This window comes from Buceros rhinoceros, unplaced genomic scaffold (assembly GCF_000710305.1).
Source record: "Buceros rhinoceros silvestris isolate BGI_N320 unplaced genomic scaffold, ASM71030v1 scaffold5575, whole genome shotgun sequence".
NCBI lineage: Eukaryota > Metazoa > Chordata > Aves > Bucerotiformes > Bucerotidae > Buceros > Buceros rhinoceros.
In genome coordinates, this window is record NW_010412177.1 from 16,499 (window position 1) to 31,491 (window position 14,993).

Genomic DNA, 14,993 nt, shown 5'->3' on the forward strand with positions numbered 1-14,993 from the left:
GGGGAGCCCCTGGCCCAGGTTGCCCCGAGAGGTGGGAGCAGCCCCATCGCTGGCCCCATGGCAGGTCAGGTTGTTCCCTGGTGCTCTGAGCCCCCTGCTCTGGGTGCAGATGTCCCTGCTCCCTGCAGGGGGTTGGACTGGCTGAGCTTTGAAGGTCCTTCTCAACCCAAACCATGATTTTCCGGTTTTAGCCATGGGGACTGGTGCCAGAGAGGTCCTAAAAGGCCCTTTTTGAGCTCTGCAAAGCTGGCCAGCCGAAGCTGCTGCAGGCAAGCGGTGCAGGGGCAGTGGGCAGGCGGTGCCGGGCGCCTGGTGCAGGGCGCCTGGCGCAGGGCTGTTGCCATCTGCTGGGCGGCCACTGTGGCTCCTCTCGGTAGCAGCCAGGAAGAGCATCACGCTGAGTTTCTGAGCTGAGCTCTGCACAGCCACGAGAGGGGAGTTTTGCTTTCTCAGAACAGCATCGCGAGGCAGACGTGCAGCAACACTAACCAGGCACGCACATGGGCACCCTGCAAGCCTTACCCCCAGCCCGGGCACATCCCCTCCAGCTCACTGTTTGGTAGCAAGTCATATAGCTCAGTAAGGGTGGACCCGGGGGGTAAAACGGGCGTTGGTGAGGCCCCCCATCTAGTTTTGGGAGGAGGGGATGCCCCTGGCTCTCTCCAGGCTGTCTGCAGGCGCAGCTACCAGCTGGAGGAAGAACCGTCACCTCTGTCAAAGCTGGAATTCCTTTTTATGTGGAGCAATTGAATTTAATGCTGCTTGAAGGGCAAAAATCAAAGTGAGGCAATTGAAATCCACGGTGCTGGCTTTCTCCAGCTTCTGAGAGTTTCTGCAAAGGGAACCAAAGACTTGAGGGATTCCAGCTGTGCGGTGGTAATGCAGAAGCTGTTGCACAGGGTGTCTGCTGTGCCGGCGCCGTTCCCTGGGGGCATCAGTTACCATTCCTGGTGGCTTGTATTTTCGCAGTGAGCCTACGTGGGGTGGTTGTACAAGTCTGCTGTAGAGTTGCTGTCTCTCCTCCTGGTCAGTCGCCCTTCTGAGCCCTCCTTTCTTATTCCTGACTCCCCGGGAAGGTACTTCCCCCGAGGCAGGGAGCTGTGTCTGGTGAGCAGAGTATTTGGAGTGAGGGTTTGCTGCCTCCTGGATGGACCTGCTCAGCAACCCTCAGCAGTGTAGCTGAGGTTTTCTCCTCTGCCTCTCTGTCCCGCCGTTACCCGCAGATGCACGTCTGGCAGAGGCCAGCCAGGCTGAAAAGACGGGGTTAAGCTTTGCAGTCTTCAAAACAACCTGCCTCTGGGCTGCCCAAGGGGCTGGGAGCACCAGGACAGACCTGGGGTTCAGCTCTCCAGCCCCTGGGGGCTGTTCCTGACTACCCTGACCCGGGTGGGAAGGTCTGTGGTCCTCTGCTGTGCTGGCACTGCTGTCACCACCGCAGCAGCGCTGGGGATGGGGAGATGGAGGTGAGACAGCACCTTGTAGATGGCCAAAACTGCAGGGCTGTGGAACGTTTTACGTCTGTCCATCCATTCCTTGGGGAAGCAGACGGAGCCCTGAGCAATGTCCCCCCGAAAACACCAAGGAAATTCGTGTGTTGTGCCGACTCAGCGCTGCTTAGAGGAAGGGATGGGAGTGGAAGTCGGGCACGACAGTCCCTGAAGGCTGAACTCCAGTTCAAGGTTACAGCGAGAAGTGCCTTTGCTGTTCTGAGAAGAGCCCAGTCGGAGTTTTTGCCTTGCGCAGAACAGGCTGGAAGGAGTTGAGGAAACCAAGACCTTGAAGCCTTATCTCGAGCTGCAAGCACAGCATGTGAGACTGGGAAACGTGGGAGCTGGGAGACGGCGGCGGCGGGAGGCTGCGAGTGAAGGTGTCTCAGGAAGAGTCTGGGAAGTGAAGCAGGCAGTGGTCGGGGTTTCTGAGTGAGCTTTCTGTAGGGATTTCTGACCGTGGCCTCCGCGCCGAGGTGCTAGACCTTCCCGAGGTCTTGCAGTGCAAACAGAGGAGCTGGGAGAGCAGGAGGGCTGCGACCTGCTCGGCTGATCCCCACAGGAAGGGGAGAGCGCGGGTTAAAGCATAACCCTACTGCTGCCCCGTGCCTGAGCGGGAGGCCGTGCTTTTCTTGGGCTCGGCACAGAGCGTCAGCTGCTTATCGAGGTGGAAGACGCTTCCAGGCAGTGCTGCTGACTAGCAGGTCCTGCTCGGGGCATGGTGCTGCAGGAAGGATGTGGCCCAGAGGAGAGCGAGGGTAACGTGGAGAAAGTGTGGTTTGTGAAGAGGATGGAAGGAAATATGTTTGTTTATGCTAGACGGGTGGGACAAAGGGAGTGAGCGGCCTGAAGTGTGTGAGATTTCTATAGAGAGGAGACAGAAAAACAGACAAAACCCTCCAAACTTCTGCGTTTGAGCGGCACGGCGCAAACCGTGCGCTGCTGCAGGCTTCACACACCAGCAACCGCCGTGGGGAAGGGAGGCTGCGGTGGGTTGGGTCCCCCTTGAGCCCCCGGCTCTGCAGAAAGCAGCCGCTCAGGTGAGGGCTGGGCAGAGCTCGGGCAGCGGTGGGGCGGGCATGTTTGTAAACTCGGTTAGCACCCTGACCGAAGCCCCAGCCCTTCTCTGTGGACAATATTGCCGTTGCGTATCACCGATTGCCGGCTGAGTCACCGAAACGGTGACTGCAGCTGCTTATCAGTAGCAAAGGGCTCCTGATCGTGATCCCTGGTGAGCCAGACGAGCTTATTCATTTTCCTATTTGTGCCTGTAAGGAAGGAATTGGTCATGTAGTGCTTAAATATTCACCAGAAGTATCAGGAAGGCTGAGAGAAACCCTGGAATCCCCTATAGGTCCTCCTCAAAATTAGCCTTTTTTCACTGGCGATGGTTTCGTGGGAAAAGCGAGCGCGTGCTCGTGGAAAATGGTTTCGTGGGAAAAGGAGCGGGGCCGGCCGGCACATGGGCTTTCCAGGGCGTGCTTTTATTTTGGTACTCGCCTAAGCGAGGGCTGCAGTCACACGGCGCAGAAGTGTGCGCCTTAGCTCGCCTCTCCTTATCGCGGAGGCTGGGAACAAAAGGTGCTCTGTTCGGGACCGGCACTCCGTCGGTGAGCCTCGCGCCCGGCCTCTCCTGGACTTTGCTTCCCTCCTGCCTGCCAGAAGCAGACGGCAGCTCGTGGTGGTGTGCGCTCCCGGAGCTGCACCCGACTGGCGTGAAGAGGCGATGTGTCCGCAGGTGGGTTCGGGGTGCGAACATGAGCCAGGTTTCTCTACGGCCCCGGGACTGCTCTCAGCCCTGGAAGGAGACAGATTGGGCATCCACCCGACTCAGCTGCTTGCTGTTTCCTTCCCGAGTATGTTGTTGGCACATGTAGTGTATTTAGGAACAGTTTTTCCTCACTTATAATCCGTGGGGAGTGTGCATGTGGTGGTGTCTTGATGGTCCAGTCTGCCTGGGTCTCCTGGGGGAAGCTGGTCTGGGAGGGACGGTGGCTGCAGGCTTTCGGGATGCTGAGGACAGCCTGCAACATCTGGTGCCTTGTGAGTTGTTTTGGGGTGTTTTTTTTGGTTTGGGGGTTTTTTGGGGGAGTGTCTGGGTTTGATTTCCCCTGGTATATGCAGTGTGGTTGTTTTACCCAGCCTTGAGGGGTACTATCAAGTGGAGCAGCCTCTAAACCCTACTTCAGGGGCTGTGTTGTGAAAATCACCTTCACCCTTAGCTGAGCACAGGCCCCCTGGCTTCTCTCAGAAGTGGGCATTGTCCAAAGGGGAAGAGGAAATATTGTGACCAAGAGACTGGTGCCTTGCTGCCAGTGGGATCACTTGATGGCATGACGGGTTTCTGGCTGCCAGGACTCAGGAGCTGAGCTGCTGTGGAGCTTGTCAGGGCTTTGGGGGTGGTTGTATGAATGCAGACTCAGGTAGGACTATAAACACAACGTACCTCCCTTCTCCCTGGCTTTAATCGATTTAAAGCCATTTTAATCACAGGCTGCCTGCTGTGAGACAGGCAGGCATGTGTCCCCGGCCAGCGGATGCCACAGCACCGATAGCCATCAGCTCAGCATCGCCGGCCAGGCTACCTCTGAGGGGCGCTGCCCCGAGCAGGTGGGATGCTCTTCATTTCACCCCCTTGCAGCCGGAGCCTGTCCCGCAGCCATGACGTGTGGCTCTCCGGGCGTTGCAGGGCTGGCCCTGGCTTGGCTCCAGACAGGGCAGCGTTCCCAGCCCGGCGCTGGCACTGGGGCCGTGGCCGCAGCCAGCAGCCGAAGGTGTCCTTGGAGGGTGGTTTTCGTAGCCAGGCCGTCTCCCCCGTCTGTCCGGTGTGCAGAGCTTGTCATCAACAGCCTCGTGCTTGCTGGGAAAACAGAGTTGTTTTTCCTTTTCCTCTCCCCCCGTTTCCCTTCCTGAGCTCCTGAGGGTTGTGGCCAAGGACAGCAGAGCTTCGGGACGCCGGGACGGCTCAGGGCATGAGCAGGGGATCAGCCCTATGGAAAATGCCTGGGAAGGTCTTCCCTGGGAGCCAGACTTTGCCCTCTCCAAGGCAACGCCTTACCAAAGCTTGGGCTAAAGCTTCTGTCCATCACAGATCAAAGCTGAACTTGTCCCTGCTTAGGCCTTGCAGGTGACTCCCAATAGTCTTGTTCCCTCTCCTCCTACTCAAGCGGCTTTTTTTTTTTCAGTCAATGTGGGTTTTATAGCACTTCACAACATTTAATCAAATGGTCTTTATTGCAATGTGTCACCAGAACTGCTGCTGGAGAAGGCTCCTATAGGTGCTTCATCGTCTCACCCGCTTTATCAGGGCACATGACGTCACCCCGCTGCTGAGTTCATCCATTCCTTTCCTTTGGGAAGCAGGAGGGCTCACCGCCGCCCTTCCAAATCCCCCAGGTTTTGCTGAACGCCGCTGAGCAGGCTGAGATGTGCCTGGACAGCCGCCGGCGTGCTCAGCCGGGACAAACAGGTCCGGCACCCAGACGCAGGTTTAGGGTCTGAGCTTTACCTGAAGCATCTAAGGGTATGTTTTATTTGATAAAAAGCTAGAATGCACCGATCCTGGTGACACCAACCCCATTCTGAATGCCGTGGGGCTGCTCCTGGCAGGTCTCCTGGGACACAGGCTTAGCCTGCCTGTCCCAAGCCCACTAATGGCTTCTAGCATATCACAGGGGTTTTTAATCTGGAAAAGGTGTTTATGTTCTGCCTGCTCACGGAACAGCAAACTTGGGCGATCGAGAGATGTGCCAGGGGGGTTTAAAGGGTCAGCGCACAAAGCAGCTGCTCGTGAGGCCGTAAAAAAGAGCTTTCTGCGACCTGTGGCTGCACTTTGCCCAGGGCACAGGGCTTGGTTTTGCTTTGCTTTCTCAGGCATTTGGTAATACCTTCCCTGAGTCCCCTTGTTTTGCATCTCTTCTTGAGGTTTAGTTATTTAAAGTGTAAAGCAAGGTTCTCCACGCTCATGCTCAGGAGAACGACTTTGTTTTCAGCTTCAGCTGCCTCCTAACTCATTGACCACATTGGTTGAATTTTAATGGGGCTCTTGCATTCGACATCTCACCTAGGATAGGACTGCAAGAGAAAAAAATGTTGCCTTTGCAAAAAAAAAAAAAATATGAATTGCTGCACATCCTTGGTGTGGCTGAAGGAGGATGGTTACTGTGCTGCTCTGGCGGCTCCTTCTAGCTCTGAAGGGCTGCTCCCCCGTTCAGCCTGGCCGTACCGGTGCGTCCCATCAGTCAGGTGTTTAATGGGCATTTAATAGCTAAATCATCCCACTAAGATGGGATGAGCCATTCAGCGCCTCGTTGTGCTGAGAGGGTCAGCAGTGGTGACCACAGCTGGGGGGTTTTGATCAATTCACTTGTGGGTTGGGGTTTGCATTTCGGTTTCTTTGCACTGGTTCTTTACTTTGTGCTTGCTGTAACACTTCAGTGTACCCTTAACTGGAAGCTCCAGTGGGAAGGGGGGGGTTGTGTTTAAAAAGAACCCAGCAGCATTTACTTTGGAGTCTGCAAGCAAAGTTATTTCCAGTTTGGCATTAAATCTTCTTCAAACAGGCCAAAAGTATCCCTTGGAAGCAGATGGGGACAGCTGCTGTCACCTCCTGGGTGCTCTCTGCCACGTCGGGTCCCCTCTGCTTCCCGCCTGGCAGAGCCGCACCAACCTGGCACAAACCATCATCGCCACTGCAAGCGCTGGGGACGAGTGTGTGAGGTGGAAATAGGGGTTTTTTGTCCCAGAGCAAAACGTCACCATTGCTGCAACCCGACACTGTCGGATCCGCCGCAGCTTGGCGTCGGCTGCAGGTAGCTTGGAAAAGCGCTCAAATTGCCCGAGCGCACCTTGCTCTGAGCCAGGAGGCAGCCCAAGCCCCCACTTCCGAATCGCCCCCGTCCTCCTTCGGCCCGAGCGTTGAGAGCCAGAATGGTGTTTCTAGGAAGTGCAGCCTAAGTCCGGTAAAGCACTTAAGCAGTTCCCCAGCTTTAGGTGTCTAAGCAGTCGTGCTGGATTTACACTTTTTGAAGCGGGTGGGGGCTTAGGAGGCTTTTGTTTTGATCTCGAAGGCTAGTGAAAGCCACCTTCTCCCCTGCTAGGGATGACGTTCGCCACAGCAGCCTCTACTCTGCTTGAACCAAGTTCGCTTCAGCAGCCTCGTCCTCTCCTGGTGCTGCCTTTAGCGCTGGTTCTGTGACAGTGTACGTCCTGTTTAACTTCAGGGTGGTGTCGCAGAGAGGTGCTGGTGTCCGTAAGTCAGGGCTGGTCTGTGACAGCTGAGCCAAGCTTACAAGAGAGGCTCTGTCTGTCTGTCTGTCTGTCTCCATGCATCCCCCAGCTGATGGCACAGGAGCACTCGGCAGAGAGCAGGGCCGGGCTGTTGTCTCGGCCGCCTTGTGCTGCTGCTTCGTGTCCGTGTAGAACAGGACCTGCTGCCGAGCAGTTCTCCATCCATCCCGTCGAGGCTGTCAGAGCTCCTGTCCCGGTTCTTGCCGGCCCTTTGTGGCCTCATACGTGTCGAGGCAGCCTGGGAATTTGTGGGTGAAACAAAATGAGGTGTTGGTTGAGTCTTGAACTTTGAACCAGCGAAAGCTGCAGAAGTTCTTTGGGGTGTGGAGTATTTACCCAAAAGAGGAGAATCAGGCTGGCGAGAGCAGTGTTGGTGAAGTCCAGGTGACACGATGGCAGCAGGATGTTTGTCCTCCTTGGAGTGGTGCTCTCCTGCCGTACAAATCCTTGGGAAAAGCGCCGAAAGCTGCTCTCTGGCAGAGGAGGAGAGCTTCGCTTCAGTGGTGGCGCCGGCATTCAGACTGCTGCTGCTTTGCCGTGCTGGAGGGGGTGCAGCCAGCAGCTGAGCACGCCCCATCCCGTTGGGTGAGCTTCGGGTGGAACAAATGGCTTCTCTTGAGCACCGTTTTCTCTTGAGGCCAGGCAGGAGGGCTCCCGTCCCTCTGCCCGATACCTGTGGTGACAAGGCATCAGCTGGAGCTCAGCACCCGCTCTGACAGATCCCACCAGAGCTGAAAACGGTGTGATTCGTTCTGAGGTGCACTGGGGAAATCCCATCGATGCTGGGAGATGAGCTGGCACTTGGATGGGTAACAAGAGCTTTTGCTTCAGGAGGGTGTTTCTTCTAGTGCTCCCACGGCTTTCCTCCGGACAGGGGGATGGTCCCAGGCTCTGCTCCGAGCATCTCCAGGGGGACCATCCCTACCCCACGTGTATGAACTGGCAAGCAGGACTAAGGGCAGAACTGGGGGGGAAATCCAGTCCTCCGTGCTCACAGCACGGTGGCTTAAAACAAATCGTGCTGCTTTCCTAGAGCCTGCTGCAGGTAACGGGTGTGGGGAAGCAGCGCAAAGTATTTGAGATGCTGTTCCAGCAGAGATTTCAGTGTCCTGCTGATGCAGACCCTGCAAAGCAGACACTGGGATGAAGGTTTATAAACCAGCTTATTTTCTGCTGAGGGGTGGAAGGTGCCCTCATATTACTGGGGGTGGAGGGAACGTTTAAGGGAAGTTTTGAATGGTGTTTTTTGCCGACAATTCAGATTAATAATGTGTCCTCTTGAAACGGAGTGGGCGAAAGCAGCAGCAATCAGAACTGCTGAGTAAGCACTGGGTAATCCCTCCTGGGCTTGACAAATCCATACTCACTCACAACAAAGCCTCCCTCCAACTCTCGCTGAGGGTGTATCTCTGTAACCTGCTCTCCAAACACTGCTGTGAAAAGCACACGTGGCCCGAGGGCTGTGGTGCACCCTGGGGCGGCGCTCGGTCCTTGGACCTGGAGACAGAGCAGCTCCGGGACACGGGGTACGGCTCGTGCTGGGTTTAGGAGGTTGGGTTTCCGCACTTAGAAGTGCAACGCAGCAGTAATTCACTGCCCCATACGTGTTTTGTCCTGCTCTGCAGTGAAAGCGCAGAGCTATACTACGGTGTTTTTTATCTGGTGTGTTTTTCACCAGGCAAATGAGGTGACTGACAGCGCGTACATGGGCTCAGAGAGCACCTACAGCGAGTGCGAAACCTTCACGGACGAAGACACCAGCACACTAGTACACCACGAGATGCATGACGAGGTGGAGACGGACAGCGCCATCGACTCCGCCGTGCACTCGGAGTTCACGGATCCCATCGAGGAGCCGGAGCATGGGTGAGTGGGAACGGCCAGAGCTGCCCGTGCGGGGCGGGAGGCTCTGCAAGCCGGGAGGAGGCGACGGCTGAGGGGGTCACAGCCTGAGGGCTTAAAATAAAGGGGGCCGAGCCTGTCCTGCTGGAACTGGTCGGTCTGTTCCTTGTATTTGTAACTTCACGCACGACCAGAATAGCTCTAATTTACGAATGATGGTAATAATTAGGCTGCAGCGGGTGTAGGCTGTGCTGGAGCTCGGCCTGGCAGCCTCTTTGAGGTAATCATTGCTCGCCTTGGGAGAGCTTCTGTTCCCTCATTAGCATCCGGAGCCTCTGGAGGAAGTTCCCAGGTGATCCACACACCTGAAATTCTTGCAGTTTTTAATCTATCGCTTAAACGAGAAACACAGCGTGTGATTTCCAAGTTCGGAGGGGAACTCCGTGTTTCTCCTAAGCACGTGTGTGCCCTTTGATGTGCAGCCGCCTCTTGTAATAACTAGTCTGAAACCTGTGCCTGAAGCACAGAAGCGTGAGCTCAGATCTTTACCTGGGCCCACCTTGTTTCCTAGACTTTGCAGGAAAAGTTGGGGTTTTTTGGGGTGAAACTGGGATGTTGGGAAGGCAGGAGCAGAGGGAATAACCCCTTTAACAGTGAGCCAGCAGCACCCGTCTGCGCTGAACCCTCCGGAACCGTCATTGCTTTAGGTCAGCTAACACACAGAATTATTTTGGCCCAAAACACACCGCCCAGGCCCGGGGCTCTGGTGAGCGCTGGCAGTTCCCGTTGGTTTTAGTAAGCGCTGGGCTTCCCTCCACCTCAGAATCACTTCTGGGGATGTCAGAGTGCACTGAGCGGTCGGTGCTGCTGGGCGCTGCGCCGGGGCTGAAAGGGTGCTGTGGATTAGAGGAGAAATGAGATTAGCTGGCTCGGCTCCCCTCGCCCGAGCGCGTTCCGCTCGCTGACAGTTAAATCGGGATATAATTGGGAGCTGAGCGCCCCGAGCACGGAGCGGAGGGTCTCCGGAGGGGCCATGGCAGCCTGCGTGCACTCTAGACCCCTGGGGAAAAAGCCGTGCCTCGCGTGCGCTGCGCCGGGGCTGAAAGGGTGCTGTGGATTAGAGGAGAAATGAGATTAGCTGGCTCGGCTCCCCTCGCCCGAGCGCGTTCCGCTCGCTGACAGTTAAATCGGGATATAATTGGGAGCTGAGCGCCCCGAGCACGGAGCGGAGGGTCTCCGGAGGGGCCATGGCAGCCTGCGTGCACTCTCGACCCCTGGGGAAAATGCCGTGCCTCGCGTTCACCTGCCTGTAGGTACAAAACACTTCGCTTGGGGAATTTTTTTCTAAGATTAGGTTGTTCTTGAGGCTTTTCTGCTGCTCCCAGCATGGGCTTGGGGAGGGTGGGTGTCCTTTGGGTGTCGCGTCCAAGTGCGGTGTTGCCTGTTGCTGGCCATGTTAAATGTGCACAAATTCCAGGTGGGCAAAAAAATCAAGGAAAAAGTTAATTTGGCTTAAAGATTTGAGATGGAAACTTCTGGAAGTCTGCTCCCAAGTTGTCGAGGGTTGGGTTTCGTGCCATCAAACCACAGGCAGGACAAGAGTTTTACGCCTCTAGAGCCCAGAGCTCTTCCAGGGGACGGTCGGTGAGAACAGCCTGACCAGTGCAGCCAGCGGACTGAGCCACAGCTTCAGCCCTGCCGTTACAGCTCAGCAGAGCTGACATGGTTTATTTAGGCTGTGTGTGGTGAAGATTAGACTCTGGATCTTGAAACTGCCAGAGCCCCAAGAGGTGGCTATGAAATACTCGCGGTATTTATTGCCCAGAGCGTCCCTGGCTGAGGGTTTCCAGGTGCCGGATCTAAATCTGCTTCTGGACAGAGCTCATCAAACCACAGCCCCAGATTTAGAGCTTTGGGGTTGGGTTTTGCTTGTGAGTTAAAAATTCCACCCCCTGCCTTCTATTCCTGGAGAGATTTCCGACCCTCGCTCTCGGCGATGCTCTGACTCACTGCCGGGGAGGACGGGTTTGTGCTGGATCCTGCTGCGGGAGTACCGGCGCTTCTCCAGGCATGAGGAGGATGTGCAGGTGGCCACAAGCTGGACTGGACTTGTCTGCAGCTAAACAGAGATCTGCCGCCGTTTTAGCGGGAGGGTTGACATGGTTTTATTAGCGGGATAAGGGTAAATCCTTCAGATGGTGCAGGTTTTTGTCATAAATGGCTTATCTGTAATCTTTTTTCTTTCTGATTTAGTGCAGCAATCTGGTCATACGCCCATTTTCCCTCTCCTAGCAAGGGGATGAAGATGAGGGTATAGCCTGAAATAACATTTTTTTTCATAATAATGCAATCTTTTTTTTTTTAGCATTGAATTTTGGAGAGGAGGGTGATGCTAGTGCTCCCCAAGCACATACCTGTGTCTATAGACACGTGGGCTGCTTTCACAGCCTGGTTCTTCCACACACCCCCACTTCATTTTAAAACCTCTGTGGTCCTGGGCAGGAAAGTCCTCTGAGAGTGGGCACATACCACCACGGTGGCTTGACTTCATACAACACTGTGCACATGAAAAGGCGCTTCCAGACACAGTGACCTCAGTGCTGAGCCGTGTCCCTCTGGAGCAAGGCTGCTCCCAGGACTGTGCCGGGTGTGCTCAGGGTCTAGGCGGAGGCTTTCGGCGCTGCAGCCTTCTGGATCCGGTGTTAAAACCGTGTGGAACAGCATTGCCCTCTCCAGGCTTGCCCTGCACACGGGCAGCATTTTCCCAGTGGAAGCGGGGACAGGACTCCTTCGTCTCGCCGGGGAGTCTGTCCCTGCCGGGTTGGGCGGCTTCCCGTGAACCGCCGGCATTCGTGTCACGGGGAGGCGGTTACAGCGCTAAACCCTGGTGCTGGGCCCTCGATAGGATTACACAGCAGTGAGCGAGCGTGAGCCCAGCACAGAGGCGGGCAGTGTAACTCAGAACATATTGAAGTGTGTTTGGGACGTGCCAGGCTTTTTCTCTGCCGTGCTTTCGGTTGTGCCTGGGCTTGCTACCACCCCTGGGTGCTGTCTTGCCAGTCTGACCTGCCCCCAGATCCCACCTTGCAGCTGCCAGGGGAGTTTGCGTGAAAAACCATTGGGTTGTTGTGAAAACAAATTTCTGCAAACTTCCTGGCGGTGCCTGGGCTGTCCCTTCGGTGTGCCAGGCACGGGGTGAGTCGCGCTGCTCTGCCGAAATGGGAGACGTGGTGTGGAACGTGACTGTACTGGGTGCGGGTGGAAAGGCTGCTGCTGCGGTGACCCATCTCTAACCCCTTCCCCTCTGTTCCCGCAGATCCCACCCGCACGAGCTGCCCCTGGGCTCGGACCTCGGCCACTCCATCGTTACGGTCATTAGCGGAGAGGAGCACTTTGAGGATTACGGAGAAGGGAATGAAGCAGATTTGTTCTCGGACAGCTTGCGTAATGGGGAAAGCAGCTTTAATAGCTCCTCGTTCCTCTCTCCCAGGTAACGCCCGGCACAGCCTGGGCACTGTTCTAAGCGGTTTCAGTTGCTCGGTGTTTCGCCTGTGCTTTGTGTGAGCGAGTTCTTTCCTCCGGCTTTGCACACCGGTCACCTGCAAGAGGGGCTCCCTGGCAAACCCGGGATACCACGGGATAATCGGCTCAGAAGCGGAACAGGAGTTGCCTCCCTCAGTCTTTCCTTTTCCGGAGCAGTGCCCATCCTCCCGCCCAGGGGCACTGATGGAAGAGCAGTCCACATTTCACACGCATCCCCTTCCCACTCCCGTTCGGGCTGTGGCTCCTCACAGAACTTTCTGGCAGAGAAAACCACCGTGAGCTTTACCCCTCGTCCTGCCCGGGTGGTTTTTCTTTTTTCTTTCTCTCTTGTGCTTGTATTTCTGGCCTGGTTGGGTTCGCACAAGCTGCGGCAGCCTTCCCTCTCCAGGCAGCCCGCGGGGTACCGGGACCGCACCCCTCGTCCTGCCCGGGTGGTTTTTCTTTTTTCTTTCTCTCTTGTGCTTGTATTTCTGGCCTGGTTGGGTTCGCACAAGCTGCGGCAGCCTTCCCTCTCCAGGCAGCCCGAGGGATACGTGGAGCAAGAAGCGGGCAGTAGCATTTTCCTGCACCTCTTGCATGAGGGGCTGAAACCAGGCAAAGGTGGGAGCTGCAGCCCCTGCAGGTGGGCTGGGGAGCTGGGATGACAGGACAAAACCCATCAACACCTAATTGCTAATGAGAACAAGTAAGAGCTGGAAAGACCATCCACTGCTGCAGCCCCCAGAGCCTCTGTGATGACAAATATCCCTGGAGATGTGCTCCTCTGTCAGGCAGGGCCCCTCTGCACGAGGCAGGAGCGTCCCCGCTTGCGTTGAAGACAAGGCACTCTTTTCCTGTGGGTGACACATGTCTGTGGCTTTCTGCATCGGTATGAACTTGTAATTTTTTTTTGTGTGCTGCCTGTTTTCTCCCAGCTTCCCAAAGCTGGGGCAGTCCCAGTCGCCCAGGGCTGACAGGGAAGACCCACGGGCGGATCTCCACACACGCTCTTTGCTGCAGCTCAGGGATGACTCTCTGGTTTTTGCTGGTGCAGCGGCAATTTGGAAGATGTTCACTAAACCTGCAGTAGGAGGGGGTTGCTGCAAAGCGCACCTAACCCTTCCCTTCAGGAAGCTCGGTGTGATGGGGCACCCTGCGGCAGAAGGGACACGTCGCTCATCCCTGCTTGTCCTTGGATTGTGCTGGGCAGAAGTGCCAAGTGCAGCTGGCAGCACTGGTGCTGCAACATCCAAGCACTCTTGGTGTTCCTTTCGAGTTCCTCTCTGAGGGTGGGCCCCCAACCTCCTCCAGACGGCTCCTGGCAAGAAAATACTCACAATCAGTTAAACCTCTTCTTTAGTCTCAGTTTGGAGCTCCCAGCTTGCCTGTGCTCCCAGTGTTCAGATCTTGCTCCGTCAGGGCACCAGCTCCCCTCTGTTGCTCTGGCTCTTTGGATCCTATCCACAAGATTGTGCTCTGCAGCGTCTTTCCTTTGCCGGGAGGGGCTCGCTCGGCACGCGGCCACGCAGCTCGCGGTGGTTTATGCCGGAGACTCTCTGCTGGAGCTTGCTGCAGACAAACCCTGCAAGACCTCCGGAGTGAAGAATGTGGTTCTGTTGGAAATGGAGGATTTCCTCATGCCTTTCAGGTCTAGCCCTTACCGTGGATTATTGTTGCGTGCGTGAAGGTCCTTTTGGCTACAGTTCCCTGGGATGGTGCTGGTTGTCTGAACACAGCCCTGCCTCCCCAGTGCGTGTAAATGCAGTGAAACCGTGAAGAACTCCAGGATATCTCTGCTTCAGGCTGAATTCTTTTTTTGGCTCTGGTTTTGAATACGAGGAACGGTATTGCTTGTAAATGGTCGCATCACCCTTTCCACATCACGAGAGTCTCTAAACGGCAGCAACATTGACAGATTTTCCTGCCACAGCTCCAGCTCTTCACCGGAGGACTAACACAAACCCCAGGAGCTATCAGGGAACGCTATGGGGTATTGCATTTTCCTCCTTAGTCCATGCGTGTGCCTTTGCGATCCTCCTTCTTGGGTTCCCACCTCTTCCCTGGCACGTCCACCCGGCAGGAGAGGTCACTCCACAGCGCTCGGTGGGAAACGAACGGCGACAGAAAGGAAGAGCTCCCCGCGCGCACCCGTCTGGGCTGCCCGCGAGCTGTGTTCGTGGGCACCGAGGACCTGTGGAAGAGGAGCGCTAGTCCACGAGCTGGAGGGAGGAGGCAGGAAGGCTGCGTATGGCACGGAGCATAGGTGGGGATGCCCCACGGCGTGGAGCGGTTGAGCTCTCACTCGCTCAATGGGCAAGCAACCAACGCAGCCAGAGGCCAAGTGCATCCGCACGCACCCAGAGAGCTGCCAGGCTGGCCCGCGGGTTCTCCCCTACGCTGCTTTCCCTGTTTAGGTTAATGCTTGTTAGATTTGGGTTCACACCTCGCCTGAGGGTGCACCCAGCTGTTTCTGTGAGGAGGACACGTGCTGCCGGGAGTTGGGGCAGAGCCCCAGAGAAAGGGACATTGCTTCTTCCAAGTGCCACAAAGCTCCTGTCACCTCTTACCCTGCGCAAAGCCTGAGCAACTGGAATGGCTGCTGGTGTATAACGATTATCCTGGGTTCAAACCTGCCCTAGAGGGTAGGGGGAATGTTTTTCAGGGTTTTTCTTCCCCCAGGACTGGCAAGAGATGAGCAACTCTGCATTTACTGTTGGCCAGTTGTCTGTTCTGCAGGGGGCTTGGAAATACTGTACAGAGGGCACAAACTCAGAGGCCTGACCCTGGGGGTGGCTGGGCTGCCGACACCCCCATGCCACCAAAAACATCGGTGAGGGGGGTATGACAAGGCGC

General features: G+C 56.1%; 1 protein-coding gene across 1 annotated transcript in view; it reads left to right on the forward strand.

Moving 5' to 3' along the window:
- Window positions 1-14,993, forward strand: part of RAB11FIP3 (RAB11 family interacting protein 3 (class II)) — a gene marked incomplete at its 5' end in the record, with an annotated part of 34,670 nt that overhangs the window by 3,697 nt on the left and 15,980 nt on the right. The window contains 4 exons of the mRNA XM_010136281.1: window positions 8,455-8,642; window positions 9,101-9,109; window positions 11,244-11,258; window positions 11,935-12,108. Coding sequence (XP_010134583.1) covers window positions 8,455-8,642; window positions 9,101-9,109; window positions 11,244-11,258; window positions 11,935-12,108 — 386 coding nt within the window. The remainder of the gene's footprint in view (window positions 1-8,454; window positions 8,643-9,100; window positions 9,110-11,243; window positions 11,259-11,934; window positions 12,109-14,993) is intronic.